At 51.3% G+C, this 13,328-nt stretch overlaps 1 protein-coding gene across 5 annotated transcripts; it reads right to left on the reverse strand.

Annotated features, from left to right (window-relative positions):
* Positions 1-489: 489 nt before the first annotated feature.
* ECSCR (endothelial cell surface expressed chemotaxis and apoptosis regulator) lies at positions 490-9,020 on the reverse strand. Of its 5 annotated transcripts, none has more exons than XM_026508110.4 (10): positions 8,875-9,018; positions 5,412-5,456; positions 5,064-5,111; positions 4,841-4,900; positions 4,216-4,353; positions 2,912-3,025; positions 2,427-2,525; positions 2,180-2,216; positions 1,006-1,102; positions 490-836 (listed from the first exon to the last, which is right to left on the reverse strand). In XM_026508110.4, exons 1-10 carry the CDS (start codon positions 8,933-8,935, stop codon positions 828-830), a joined length of 708 nt encoding a protein of 235 aa, XP_026363895.1. In that variant the 5' UTR covers positions 8,936-9,018; the 3' UTR covers positions 490-827. The 5 variants fall into 5 exon arrangements, with proteins under 5 accessions (XP_026363895.1, XP_026363894.1, XP_057163151.1 ...); XM_026508109.4 differs by having other exon boundaries at positions 5,064-5,114; XM_057307168.1 differs by having other exon boundaries at positions 490-1,102; positions 8,875-9,020.
* Between the last annotated feature and the right edge of the window lie 4,308 nt (positions 9,021-13,328).

The following is a 13,328-nucleotide window of genomic DNA, read 5'->3' on the forward strand; positions in this document are numbered from 1 at the left end:
GGGGTATAGGGGGCGGGTGTTGGCGTATGAAGTCACAGACCTCCCTGTTCCAGACCTCCCCAGTGTTACTCCCAGAGCTAGGACCAAAGCGAGGCATGTCTACCCCAGGGCGGGCAGAGGACATTTGCCCTCATATTACTCAGCTCTCCCTGCTGGGCTTCCCTAGTCAGAATGTGTCGTGCCTCTCCTGTTCTCACTCTCCAGGTTCAAAACGTCTTTACTGGTGAAGACTGGTCACTGTTTACAGCTCCCTTTTCTCTCTCCTCTTTTGAAGTGATTAGCCCCTCAGGCCCCCATTCCTTCTTAATGATCCAGGGGAACTGAGGCAGACCTGACAAAGTGTTCAGTCTGCCTCCCAGGTTGCCCAGAGAGCTCCCTCCAGGGGCAGAAACGTGGATCCGTGCCTTGCCCAGGAAGGGGGCCCCACGGCTGCTAGAGCACCGTTAACAAACACGCAGGAGAGCACAGACCTTAAAAGAAACTAGACTGTCAGCTGGAAAATAACTTTAATGCAAAGTAGCAAGGGCCACTCCACTTTGTCATTTCCCTTGCTCTTGCTCTCCAAACTCCCCCTTCCTGCCACTGTGCGCAGGTGGGAGGAGCAGGCTGTGTTTCTAGAGTGGCTGCCCATATGGGAAAGAGTCTCTCATACTGGCAGCTTGCTCCTAGATCTGGAGGAATGCTAGTGTCCTTTAGATCTTGGAGTGAGTGTGAAATAATAAAATAATTTATATGTGGTCCGTGCCTCTACCACTCCCATCGCCTTCCTCTTTACAGTCACAGGGCAGCTGCATCATCCTTGGACCCATGGGGACCCGACATTGCTTCTAAAGAACCTGCAAAATAAATACATCATGAAAAAGGGTGAGCTTCTCGGGAGCGGTGGGCTAGGGAAGGGGAGAGCAGAGCCTGCGTCTTTCAAAGTATCTCGTTTCTGGTTAAGGAACTAGAACCTGAAGGTGAGAGAAGGAGAGAGAAGGGAGGAAGGAACCAGGAACAATGTACCTTCTCTGCTGTGGGGCATCCTTTGCTGTTATTCGTGTTGATATTCTTCATGGAGATCAGGGTGATGCTGTCTTTCTCTCCATTGGCTGCAGAGCAGCTAGGGGTACAAAAGGAACATGGGCTGTAAAATGGAGGAGCAGGAGGGCAATGGGGTGACAGGGAACTGTGGGGTCAAGTGTTGGAACGTTGATCTTTGTTTCTATAAACCTGTATTTGGTGATGGACCCTAATGAAATGGGAGTATGCTTGGAAGCCTGAAAAACTTGTATCTAAATTTTAGTTTTACTACTTGCTACATGTGTGATCTTGACCAAGTGACAACCTCTCCAAGTCTCAATTTTTTCAAATGTACAGAATGCAGTATATCTGCCTTGAGGAATTGCCGTAAGGATTTGAGATAATGTTATCTACCATAGTGCCTGGCACATACAAGATGTTCCTTAAATAAGTATTTTCTTATTTAAAGGAATGTATTAGAGGGGCGCCAGGGTGGCTCAGTTGGTTAAGTGTCTGACTCTTGGTTTTGGCTCAGGTCATGATGTCAGGGTCATGAGATCGAGCCCCGTGTCAGGCTCTGTGCTCAGTGTGGAGTCTGCTTAAGTTTCTCTCTCCCTCTTCCTCTGCCCTTCTCCCCTCCTCTGTTTCTCTAAAATAAATCAGTAAAATCTTTTTGTAAAAGAGGGATATATTAGAATCTGAATGCCTACACTTTTCGTGAGGGAGTTATAGAGGCTTAGCCCTCAGGCAAAGAGTTCCGGTTCATCTCCTGTCTCCTGATTGTTTCGTTTTAGGGTCGCCCCTGTCCTGCCCATCCCTAGCACTGGCCTCAGTGGTGGCCGTCAAGATTCCATGCATGCTTCTGCAAGCGTATGTGTGGAAGGCAGGAAGTGTCAGTCCTTTTTTTTTTTTTTTTTTTTAAGATTTTACCTATTTATGTTAGAGAGAGAATGGGGGAGGGGCAGAGGGAGAAGGAGAGAATCTCAAGCCGACTCCACGCTGAATGCAGAGCCTGACGCAGGGATTGATCTCACGACCTTGAGATCATGACCTGAGCTGAAACCAAGAGTTAGATGCCCAAATGACTGAATCACCCAGGAAGTATCAGTTTTCTCTTAGAGTCGGGGACTGAGAGGTCAGATAGAGGATTCCTCCCTTACACCTCTGACAGTCTTACCTTTCAGACAGCCCCGAACTGCCAGGTTTCTGGGGATCTGTAAAATATCCAAAGGCACAGATGGGGGGTCACATGCTATAACTCAGAAGACCAACCTGTCCCTCAAAGCCCACCTAAGTGGACCACCCTCCCATCTCATCAGTGGTGCTTATGTGCCATTCTTTTTCTACACTCCAGTCCCAAAATGTAGCTCTTGGTCTCTTAGCAAAGATGGGCAAAGGGGGGCCCTGAGTGGCAGGGCATGTACCTTCAGACTCTTTGTTCTTGCGACATTTAAACCTTAGACTGACCACACTGACTAGGACGATCACCACAACCACCAGGATGACAATGAAGCTGATAACACCTGAACAGGGAGAAGGACAGGGTAAAGGAGAGGCAAAGGAGGGGTCCAAAGGGGGCAACAGAAGTCCAAATTCCCTTCCCAGTTAAGGGCTGTGTAGATAGGCTCTGAGAGCAAAGTGAATTCCCCTTCTCTGCTGAATGAATGCATTCTCAGCCTCCCGCCACTGGCCAGCGTGAGATCCACAGCCCTGCCTCACCCTCCCGTAAGAACACAGAACCCAGCAGAGCCCAGAAGAGCTGACTGGAGGGCCAGTAGAGGCTCCTTCCTACCAGGGCCTTCTTCATCAGCCACGCCAAGGATTTAAACTTGTGTTTCCAGACCCAGAGTCCAAGTCAGCTCAGGGATGGGTTCTCCTGCCACTCTCCCCACCTTCTCCTGTCTCTTACCAAATGCAGCCACAGTGAGCACCGTCTCTGATGTGGGGCTGGGCAGGATGGACAAGTCTTCTCCTGTCCTCAGGCTCATGGTGGTTGATATGGGAGTAACATTTTGAGACGTATCTGAAATGGAATGGGGATGGGTGCATCACTGAGGGGACGGGGATGGCCCGCCAGAGAGAGCTAGCTGCTTCCCCAGGTAAAGAACTGCAGAAGGCGCTCATGCCCTGCAAAAAAAGACTTCCTCGTTGCCACTCAGACCGGATCTCATGAGGATGGAGGTTGGAACTGGGTAATGTGGGATCAGGTGAACTGCATTCCTGGTTGCTCATGTTACTAGCTCCAGGGGACTCCAAAAAGTTCAAGATGCCTCCCCTGTTATTCTCTTCCCACCATCTCCTTGGGGCCCATTGATGCTCCAGAGATAGGGAGCCAGACTGGGCAAGGTAGAGCCATCTGTGTTTTGCCAAGGGTTGAAGTGAGAGGAAAAAGCACATGGGGTGTTTACCCCAGGCACTGGTTTAAAAAGTCAGGCCTCCAGTTAAGGGGCACAAGTTTCTCGCCCTCTTAAAAAGTCGTAAGATCGCCCATCTCTTCCCCTCTTCAACTCTCTCTCTTTTTTTTTTAAGCTTTTATTTTTAAGTAATCTCTACACCCAACATGGGGTTTGAACTTGTAACCCTGAGATCAAGAGTCGCAGCTCCAGTGACTGAGCCAGCTAGGCGCCCCCTCTTCCACTCATTGTACTGCAGGTCTGATTGCTGTCCGTTTCTTTATTCGTACATGCACTGCCAAATAAGTCTGTGAGTATAAAAAAATCCCAGAGCCAAGAGGTAGGATGAGAGAAGGGGTCAGCGTGCTTCTTCATTGAGAGCTCAGACAGGACGTACCACTGCTGCCTGGGACAGCTGGGCCTGTGCCATGAAACAGCAGGGCCGCGATGGAGGTGTCCACCCCTCCCAGCTCTCCCCCATGCTGGCGCGGGAAGGTCAGCCTGCCCCGAAGAACATGTAGCCCTGGCTGAATGCCTTTGGCCTCCCTTTCCATCATTTTGGGTTCTACCTCTCCCATTCCCCTCCACGCCTTTGTCAGTTCTGAGTCCAGGCTCCTTTTGCCTTCATTGTGACCAGGCCCAAGGCTGTGTCTCTACTGCCCACCAAACTTCTCTCATCCCCAAACCGGGCTGCCACTGATGTGGATCCTGGCCCTGAGAGGCCTCTTTGTGGGGCAGAACCTGGGCCTCCTGGAGAGGAGGAGAAGGACCCCAACCAGACCTGACCCAGTGCTCCTGACCCTCAGCCCCAGGTACTCACCAAGTCCTGCTGTGTACTTCTGTGTCTGGGACTGAGTCACGCCCAGCGGGGACTGGGAGTGACCATCCACAGTGCTGGTGCTCGGTGTCACGGGTTTACTGGCCACCGCGAGGACCTGTGAGGCCTTCTCTGGAGCTGCTGTGGATTAGGAAGCATGCGTGGGCCTGCTTAGGGCCTTAGCCGGCATGTGCAAGGGGGCCCTCTTTTTTCCAAATCTTCCTTTTCTTTACTGCTTTCAATTCCAGAAGGAGCCATCCTCTCTTTTAACTTTGGGCCTTGACCTATACGGTTCCATCTGCCTGGAATATACCCTCCCATCCTCCACCCCACAGTCCTCATCTGGTTAACTCCCTCTTGAGCCTCAGCTTCCGAGGTCACTCATTCTAGCATGTCTTCCTGGGCCCCAAAGCCGGAAGCGGCCTACATCTGTGTCTGTCTGGGCCCTTGCAGCACTTTCTGCTTATGCTCGTCACTGCCCTTTCCCCCTGCCTTGTAGCTGGCAACATGAGGTCCTGTTCATTTGCCTGTTCCCCCACTAGGCTGTATTCTCCTGTAAGGCAGACACTGTGTCTGCTTCCTCACTGGGCCCTCCCCGGAGGACATCTGGATCTGAGCAGCAGAGTACCTGGGGTCCCAGTGCCGGCCAGAGGGCTTGGACTGCTGGACTCTGAGGAAGGGCTGTCTCCTGCGAGGACAGAGGCAGGGGGAGGTTGAAGGGGGCAGGTTGGGTGACACCCCACTCCCTTGTCCATCTAAGAACCCTTGGGCTCCAAGCAGATCTGAAGGGCTGGGGGGGGGGGCGCTAGGCGGGGGGCAGGGACCAGCCCTCTGCAGCCACACTCACTCACCTACGTTGGAAGAAAGTGGCTCTGCGGTCAGACTTTGACTGCTGAAGGCTCCTGAAACAAATCATCCGGGGCTGTTGCTCCGTCTCCCTCTCTTCTTTCCCGAAGCTGGAGTTTTCTAGTCTTTCTTCCTGCCTTCCCGCCCCCACCCCCACCCCTCTGCCATTCATCTCTCTCCTCTTTTGAGGCACATTAGCCTGGGTCAAGCTGAAATAGTCCCGAGATGAGCTCAGCCTTCGATGTCCTAAGAGCTCTGGCCCCAGCCGCAATCGCCTGAGGTCTGTGCTCCTCTTGCCCTTCCTAAGCTGCCAGGCCTAAATGCCAGAGTAGACCCGGTGTGTTTGGTCTTACCCTGAGCGTGAGATGTCTGCATTGTCATGGGCTGGGAGTGGTGGCCTGCAAGAGAGAGCAGAACACTTTGACTAGCTTGGTGGGTCTCTTGCCCAGCGCAGAGCCCACAGAAGAACCGAGGCTTTCCAAGCCTTCAGGCAGATACACTTGACAGAGGGCTGGAGGACGTGGCTCTGGCTCACAGGGCTAGCTTCCTCTGAAACCGTGACTCAGTAGCACCGTCACCACCACCTCATGGTTCAGTGTCCCAGAGTCCTTTCCTGTCTCTTTAATCCCATGTGGGTTTTATGCCAACCTGATAGGAGGTCAGGGGAAGGTTATTTCCAACTAGTGATTTGTCCAAGGACAGAGGGCCAGTGACCTGTGACATCTAGATAAGGACCTAGGACTCCAGGTTCTTGCTACCCCACCACTGAGCCGTCCATTTCTCCCTGTGAATATTGTCATCTTGGTCCTGCCCCCCAGGGAAGGCTGAGGGTAGCCTAACCTAATAAAATGAGGTTAGGGACTGGGGTTGGTATCCGGGCTGTCTCTCTGGTCCCCGCCTCCTTCCGAAGCTGGAAGGAGAATCACACAGGAAGTGAGTTCTGAGGTGTATGAAGGGGCCAGGGAAGCTCGAGAACACGTGGCCAGTTTTACTTAAATAGGCAGAGGCTACTTCAGAAACGGCCGTGTTGGCCAAACCCAGGGAGGAGCCAGTTACCAGGAGGCCCCAGTCAGAAGCCCTCATTGGCTTTTTTGTATGTACACGTGTACGCCTGTGGGCCTCTGGGCAGATGTGTACGTGTGCTTGTGTGCCCCTATGTGCGTCCCCTGTGTGTGTGGGACCTGAAAGGTCAGGTTGTGTTTGCTCATTTTCCACAATGAAATCATTCTTGCAACCTGTGAACAATGTGAAAGGAAAACAACGTGGGGAAGTGGAGCCGCCCAGCTGGGTTCCCGTCCCTCTGCCACCGCTGGGACCACAGCCTCTGGCCTGGCCCTCGGGCTCCCAGGCCCCCATCCACCGGGAAGTCCCAAGCCTGGGCCAGGGTGAGCGGAGGCGGCTGTGGGCCAGGGCCCTCCCAGCCTGTGGCAGCCTGCCGGTCTGTTTATTTTCCTTAGCCGCTGCCTTCCTCCATGGGGCTATCACTTGGATGGTGTGGATTTAATGGTTTCCAAGCCCAAGCCTGCCCAGACCCTGGCTGTGTTTTTCCAGGTCACTAGTCTCTGGTAGCCCCACCCCCGGCTTGGGTGGGGTGTCAGAGGGGGACGAACACTTGTCGGTGGTGCCCGAGGCTAGAGAGAACTGTGCCGAGCTGAAAAGGACCCTGAAGAACACCTTTCTAGGCACAGCCTGAAAACACCCATCAGTCACTGATCAAGCGTGTCCTAGGTTCCCCTCTGAGCTCTCTCAGGTTGTCACGTTAGCTTTTAGTGGGTGGTCACAGTGCACTGCCTTCCCGCAGATGTGGAAACAAGACCAGGGTCTTGGAAGGAGTTCCAAAGTCACAGGCTCCAAATTCCAGAACCCTGTTCTCTGTCTTCTGGTCCCGTCCCCCTACCAGAACTTTCTGTCACCAGTGGATTCCTCTGTGAGTAGAGGAGGGACTTCGGGAGTATCTGTTTCTACAGGCCAGGCTGCCTCTGACCACGGGGCTTGCAGACAGCCCAAAAACCCCAGCCACAGAGATTTCTGACCTTCCTGTCTCTCCTCCCTAATCCCCACCTGCTTCATGACTTTCCAGCCTCTCCCTTCTCCCCCATCGCCAGCCCCATCCCCTATTTTCCTCAGCAGCATCATTTACTAGTTAAAAAATCCCAGCTTTTGGGGCGCCTGGGTGGCACAGCGGTTAAGCGTCTGCCTTCGGCTCAGGGCGTGATCCCGGCGTTGTGGGATCGAGCCCCACGTCAGGCTCCTCCGCTATGAGCCTGCTTCTTCCTCTCCCACTCCCCCTGCTTGTGTTCCCTCTCTCGCCGGCTGTCTCTATCTCTGTCAAAGAAATACATAAAATCTTTAAAAAAAAAAAAAATCCCAGCTTTTGCAGTCTGACAGGTGTGAGTTCAAGTCCAAACTCTACCAATTCCTTTCTGACCTGGGCTTCAGTTTTCTCTTCTTTAAAACGCAAATGACTTTCATACCTCATAAGTGGTTGTGAGGATAAGAAAATTTATATAAAGCGCTTACCCCAGTGCCTGACAGACAGTCCACGCTCAATAAATGCTAGACATTTTTATTTTTGCACCATTCTCTCCAATCCTCCAAGTCTCTGTGTATCCAAGTCCAGTCTCCTTGTGGGCCCGAATACTCCCACAAAGGTTCCTCAAGGGGGATAGTAAGTGCGCTAAGATTTTGAGATGAGAGATGAGGAAACTCAAGAGACAAGCATGGCTTATGTAGAGTTTACACAGGGCATTTCGAGCCCTGCCACTTGCCTGGGACAGTGCCCCCCCACGATTCTCGACTTTTAATCTCCTCCTCTGCCACTTCTGTGGTTTCTACAAGAGTCTAGGCCCCCAGCCCCAGATCAAATGTGTGACTCTGTCCTCTGGGTGTGGGTGTGGGTGTGGGTGAGCAATTAGAGTTTTACTCCCAGCCCATGGGCTTCTCCAGAAAAGTCTGACCTCTCCAGGGACAGCGTACTGGAACTCAGGCTTCCCACCCCCCCACCAGGGGAGAGTCATCCTCCTTCCTCATCCAAGCACTTCGCACTCTTTTCTGCTGCTCTGAGAGCAGGCTCATAAGCTTCCAACAGAGGACTGCTGGAGAGTGAGGTGGGGGTGGGGAAGGGATGACCAAAGGGAAGTTGCTGCCCTGTGAGTCAGAATCTCCTGGATTTCTCATGGTTCCCAGCAACTGCTCCTGAATTAGAGGACCCCTTCTGAGCTGCTTCAGCCCTCATCAGCTAGCAGAGTCCAGTCTCAAAGGTGTTGTTTCCAGTCATCTCCTCTGGATGTCTTCTCACCCAGCCCCCCACCGTGCGAGGATGGCATGTGCATCCTCTCTGGTAAATAGTTCTTTGTATCTAACCTGAGTCCCTCTTGCTGTGATTTGAGCTTCCAGCCAACATTTGGAATTCCCAGGTTGTTACTCCTCATATGAAAGAAGAATAAGGATCACGTGTAAAGACCAAGGTACAGACAATTTTGTGCGAGAACATCCTGGAAGGAGCGTTCCGGCCTCAGTTTCACACCAAGAGAGTCACTTCCCACATTTCAGGAGGCCAGCCTCTGTGGGGGCCCCAGTTCACCCTGGAAATTTACCCACAAAAGGGTTTAACCACATCTCCACTTTACCTTGGCTCAGTAATGAGCACCCCCACCTCCAATTCAACTGGTTCCCTTCACGAGAAGGCTCTGGAATTTCCCTTGGGCACGGGCCTGGATGGAGAGCATGTGCCTCGTCCACCGTGAAGGATGGACAGGCGCCCAGGGCTGCCAGCTGCGGGAGAGGAACTGAAGCAGAGTGGCCAGTGCCTCTTACCTTGGAGTAGGAGGAAGCCAAGGATCGCCCAGCTCAGCTGCGTGGCTCCGGCGGTGCCCATGTCAGCTGGGTCTGTGGCGGGCAGGCAGCCGCTCCACGGTGGCTCTGTCCATAGTGGAGAAGAGAGAGGGAGTGCTGGGGCGGGGTGGGGGGTGGGGGCTGGCTCTCCAGGAGCTTCCTGTCAAAGAATAGAAGGAAACAGATTGGGACTGGCTCCAGGGGCCCTGCTCAGCCGGGCGGCCCAGACGAGGATGTAAGGCTGAAGCGGCAGTGACCGGCCCGGGGCTGTGCCCGGCCTGGGTAGAGCTACGGTGGTGTCTGTCTCCAGGGCCTTTCCACAAAGATCAGTGATGGCAACGAGACTCCATGCCCGCTTTTCCCCTCTGAGGGGTCCACCAGGTCCCTCCACACACCGTCTGGAGGCTTTTGGAGGTTTTCTTGGAGTCTAACTCCAATCCGTCCCCATACTGTTTCAGACCAGGTCCTCCTCTCCCATGACTGAGCCCTAAAGCTCGGCCCACCCACCACCCACGCTGCTCTGTAGACGCTGACTGCTTCACATTCCTCTCCCTCCCAATGCAGATGGGACTCCCAGCATCTTTCAGGGAGACCTTACAAACATTGTTCTTCTTCTTTTTTTTTTTTTTAAGTTTTACTTTTAGGTAATCTGTACAACAACATGGGGCTCAAGCTTAGAAGCCTGAGATCAAGAGTCACATGCTCTCCTGACTGAGCCAGCCAGGCACCCCTCTGGTTATTCTTAACAATTCTTAATGTTGGCAGGGCTGCGTTCGCTCCCAGGGCTCTAGGGGAGTATCTGTTCCTTGCCTCTTCCAGCTTCCAGTGGCTGTTAGACATTCCTTGGCTTGTGGCCACATCACTTCAGTCTCTGCCTCTGTCTTCACATCACCTTCTCCTCTGTGTGTCTCTTATAAGGACACTTGTAGTTGAATCTCATGACCATCTGGATAATCCTGGATGACCTCCTCATCCCTAAATCCTTAACTTAGTTACATCTGCGAAGACTGTTTTTCCACGTAAGGTAATATTCACAGGTTCTGGGGACTAAGATACGGACAGATTTTTGTGCGGGCCACCATTCAGCCACTATGGCTAGCTTTCCCCACTTTAAAGTTACTCTTTTCACCTTTGTAACTAAGTAAATATTTGTAAATAAGTACTTTGAATTATGTGAATATTACTTATTATTTATTATCACTTATTATTTGGATGCACAAATTATCCCCATTTTGGTCCCTGGGCGTCCCTTCAAGCTGGCTTTCGTATCCTGTTAACATGGTTCCATCATTCTTTGAGCACTTTCTTACTTTCTGGAATAACAAGACATTCCATGTTTATCCCGTGCCCGACCTCAGGATTGGCTGTTTCTCTAAAGAGCCCTAGTTCCTTTTAGTGGCAAATAGTATTTAGAAACTGAGATACAGGGACACCTGGGTGGTTCATTCTGTTAAGCGTCTGCTCAGGTGATGAGCCCAGGGTCCTGGGATGGAGCCCTACATGGGGGTCCCTGCTCCGCGGGGAACCTGCTTCCCCCACTCCCTCTGCCGCTCCCCCTGCTTGTGCTATCTCTCTCACTCTCTCAAATAAATAAGTATAATCTTAAAAAAAGAAAGAAAAAAGCTGAGATCCAGGTGGTGGGTGTGCTTATTGCTATTAGGGGATAGCTTCTCCAAGGCCCCCCCCTTTTTAAATTTTTTAAAGACTTTTAGAAGTCTTTTATTTATTTATTATGGGGGCGTGGGCAGAGGAGCAGAGGGAGAGAGACAAGCAGACTTTGTGCTGAGTGTAGGGCCCCATGCAGGGCTCGATCCCATGATCCTGAGATCATGACCTGAGACAAAATCAAGAGTCAGACGCTTAACCAACTGAGCCACCCAGACACCCCTCCAAGGCCCTTCTCTTAATTCTGGCTCTCCTTATGCTTATTTGATCACTCTCCATATAACTAACCTCTCATCTCAGTGCCACCCTTCCCTCATGGATACCTCCTCCTCCTCCTCCTCCTCCTCCTCCTCCTCCTCCTCCTTCTTCTTCTTCTTCTTCTTCTTTTTTAAGATTTAGTTCAAAGCTCTAAATGGGATTCTTTTTTTTTTAAGATTTTATTTATTTATTTGACAGAGAGAGACAGCCAGCGAGAGAGGGAACACAAGCAGGGGGAGTGGGAGAGGAAGAAGCAGGCTCCCAGCGGAGGAGACTGATGTGGGGCTCGATCCCAGAACGCTGGGATCACGCCCTGAGCGGAAGGCAGACGCTTAATGACTGAGCCACCCAGGCGCCCCTCATGGATACCTTCTATTCAGGCTCTGATCCTTCACCCTGGGCCCTTCCTCACTCCTCCTGGGCTCTGACACCCTTCTCTGTGACTCCCTCTCACCCCCATGGGCACATTGCCTAACTTGTTCTGCCTCACCTTTAAGACTGAATTATTCCAGAAGTAAAGGGAAAAGGAGAGGAGGAATATTTTTCCCTTTATTTTCAAATCATAAGCATTTTCTATTGGCTTACAGTCTTCATCGTAGAAGACTTTTTTTTTAGATTTTATTTATCTATTTATTTTAGAGAGAGAGCATGTGCGTGGGGGGTGGGAGGAGGGAGGGAGAGGGACTGGCTGACTCCACACTGAGTGCAGAGCTCGATCCTACGACCCCAAGATCATGACCTGAGTGGAAACCAAGAGTCAGATGCTCAACCCACTGAGACACTCAGGCACCCTTCATTGTGATAATTTTTAATGGCAACGTATTTACTATTCTGTGGTCTGTTTAACCACTTCCCTGTTTTTAAACATTCAAGGGGCTTCCGGTTTTTCTTTTTATGACTGATACTGCTGTAGACAGCTATAGGCTTATCACATTGTTATCGTGGTTGTTTTAGCTGTTCTAATAGATATGTAGCTTTTTATTGTTTTTTTCTTTTCTTTTTTTACTATTTTTTTAAGATTCTATTTATTTGAGAGAGACACACAGAGAGGGAGAGACTGAAGGGAGGAGCAGAGGGAGAGGGAGAGGAGCAAGCAGACTCCACAATGAGTGGGGAGTCTGACACGGGGCTGGATCCCAGGACCCTGAGATCATGACCTGAGCTGAAACCAAGAGTCTGACCTTAACCAACTAAATCACGCAGGCGCCCCTATTGTGGTTTTTCAAGAGCTTTATCGAGATATAATTCACATACAGCTAAAGGCTGAAGGTTTGTGTCCCATCAAAATTCATATTAAAATCCTAACTCCCAAGGTGACGGTATTAGGAGATGGGGCCTTTGGGAGAGGATTAGGTCATCAGGGTGGAGCCCTCCTGAAAGCAATGAGCGCCCTTATAAAAGAGACTGCAGAGAGCTAGCTTGCCCCTCTGAGCCATGTGAGGATGCAGTGAGAAGGCACCATCCAAAACTCAGGAAGTGGGCCCTTGCCAGCCGCTAAATCTGCTGTCATCTTGATCTTGAACTTCGCAGGCTCCAGAACTGTGGGAAATAAATTTCTGTTGTTTACAAGGCACCCAGTTGATGGTATCTTGGCACAGCAACCTGAACGCGCTAAGACACATACTATACAATTTACCCATTTAAACCGTACAATTCTGTGGCTTCTAGTATTTTTCGGAGATTTGTGCAACCAGCACCACGATCAATTTTAAAACATTTTCGTCACCCCACAAAGAAATCCGACACCGCTTAGAGACCTATAGCTTTTAATAAGAAGGCTGAAAATAGGATGCGGTTGAGATGGGTAACCCTTGCTCCCAGCCTACTTCCAGTGACGCAGAACTTAAGATGAACCCCAAAAGGCAGCCAGGTCCCAAATGTCCCCTATCCTGGCAACCTTCTGCTGGCCTGCTCAGAACGTCCACACAAGTCCCTCTCTTTCAGCTTCCTGGGCAGGCTCCTAACCATGGCTTCCTTCAGTGAGGACAGAAGGGGGGAGGAAGGGCTGCTTCTTGCTTTCTTTAGGCAATAGAGCCACTTCCACCTCCCCCGGGGGGGTTGGAAAAGAGAAATGACCCCAGTGTACGGAACTGAGGCAGGAGCCTCCAGGCCGGAGGGGTGACTGTGCAGAGGACCCCAGAGTCTTTTCATTTGTGGTTCTAGTGCTCAGACATTGAAAGCCAGGGTTTTTCTTCTCTGAAATAAGAACAGATTCTTCATCATTTTAGAACCTGAACCCATCTAAGAGGTTCCATTACAACAAAAAGCCAAAAAGAGACAGAGGGATTAAGTCACTGAACACCTGTCGTGGCTCAGAAGTGCCACCCCCACAGGTGAAGGGTGATGACATACAAACCTCTAGCACTCAGGACGGGGTGCAGGTGGGGCGATGCTTCCAGTTTCCAGTTCTATTCGGCAACTCTTGTCCAGCACCTGCTGTGTAGTACCAGGCACTGTGGCGGACTCTGGGACACAGACAGATATGCCCTGATGGGGTTCAGAGGCTAGGAAGA

Source organism: Ursus arctos, unplaced genomic scaffold (genome assembly GCF_023065955.2).
Source record: "Ursus arctos isolate Adak ecotype North America unplaced genomic scaffold, UrsArc2.0 scaffold_5, whole genome shotgun sequence".
Classification (NCBI taxonomy): Eukaryota; Metazoa; Chordata; class Mammalia; order Carnivora; family Ursidae; genus Ursus; species Ursus arctos.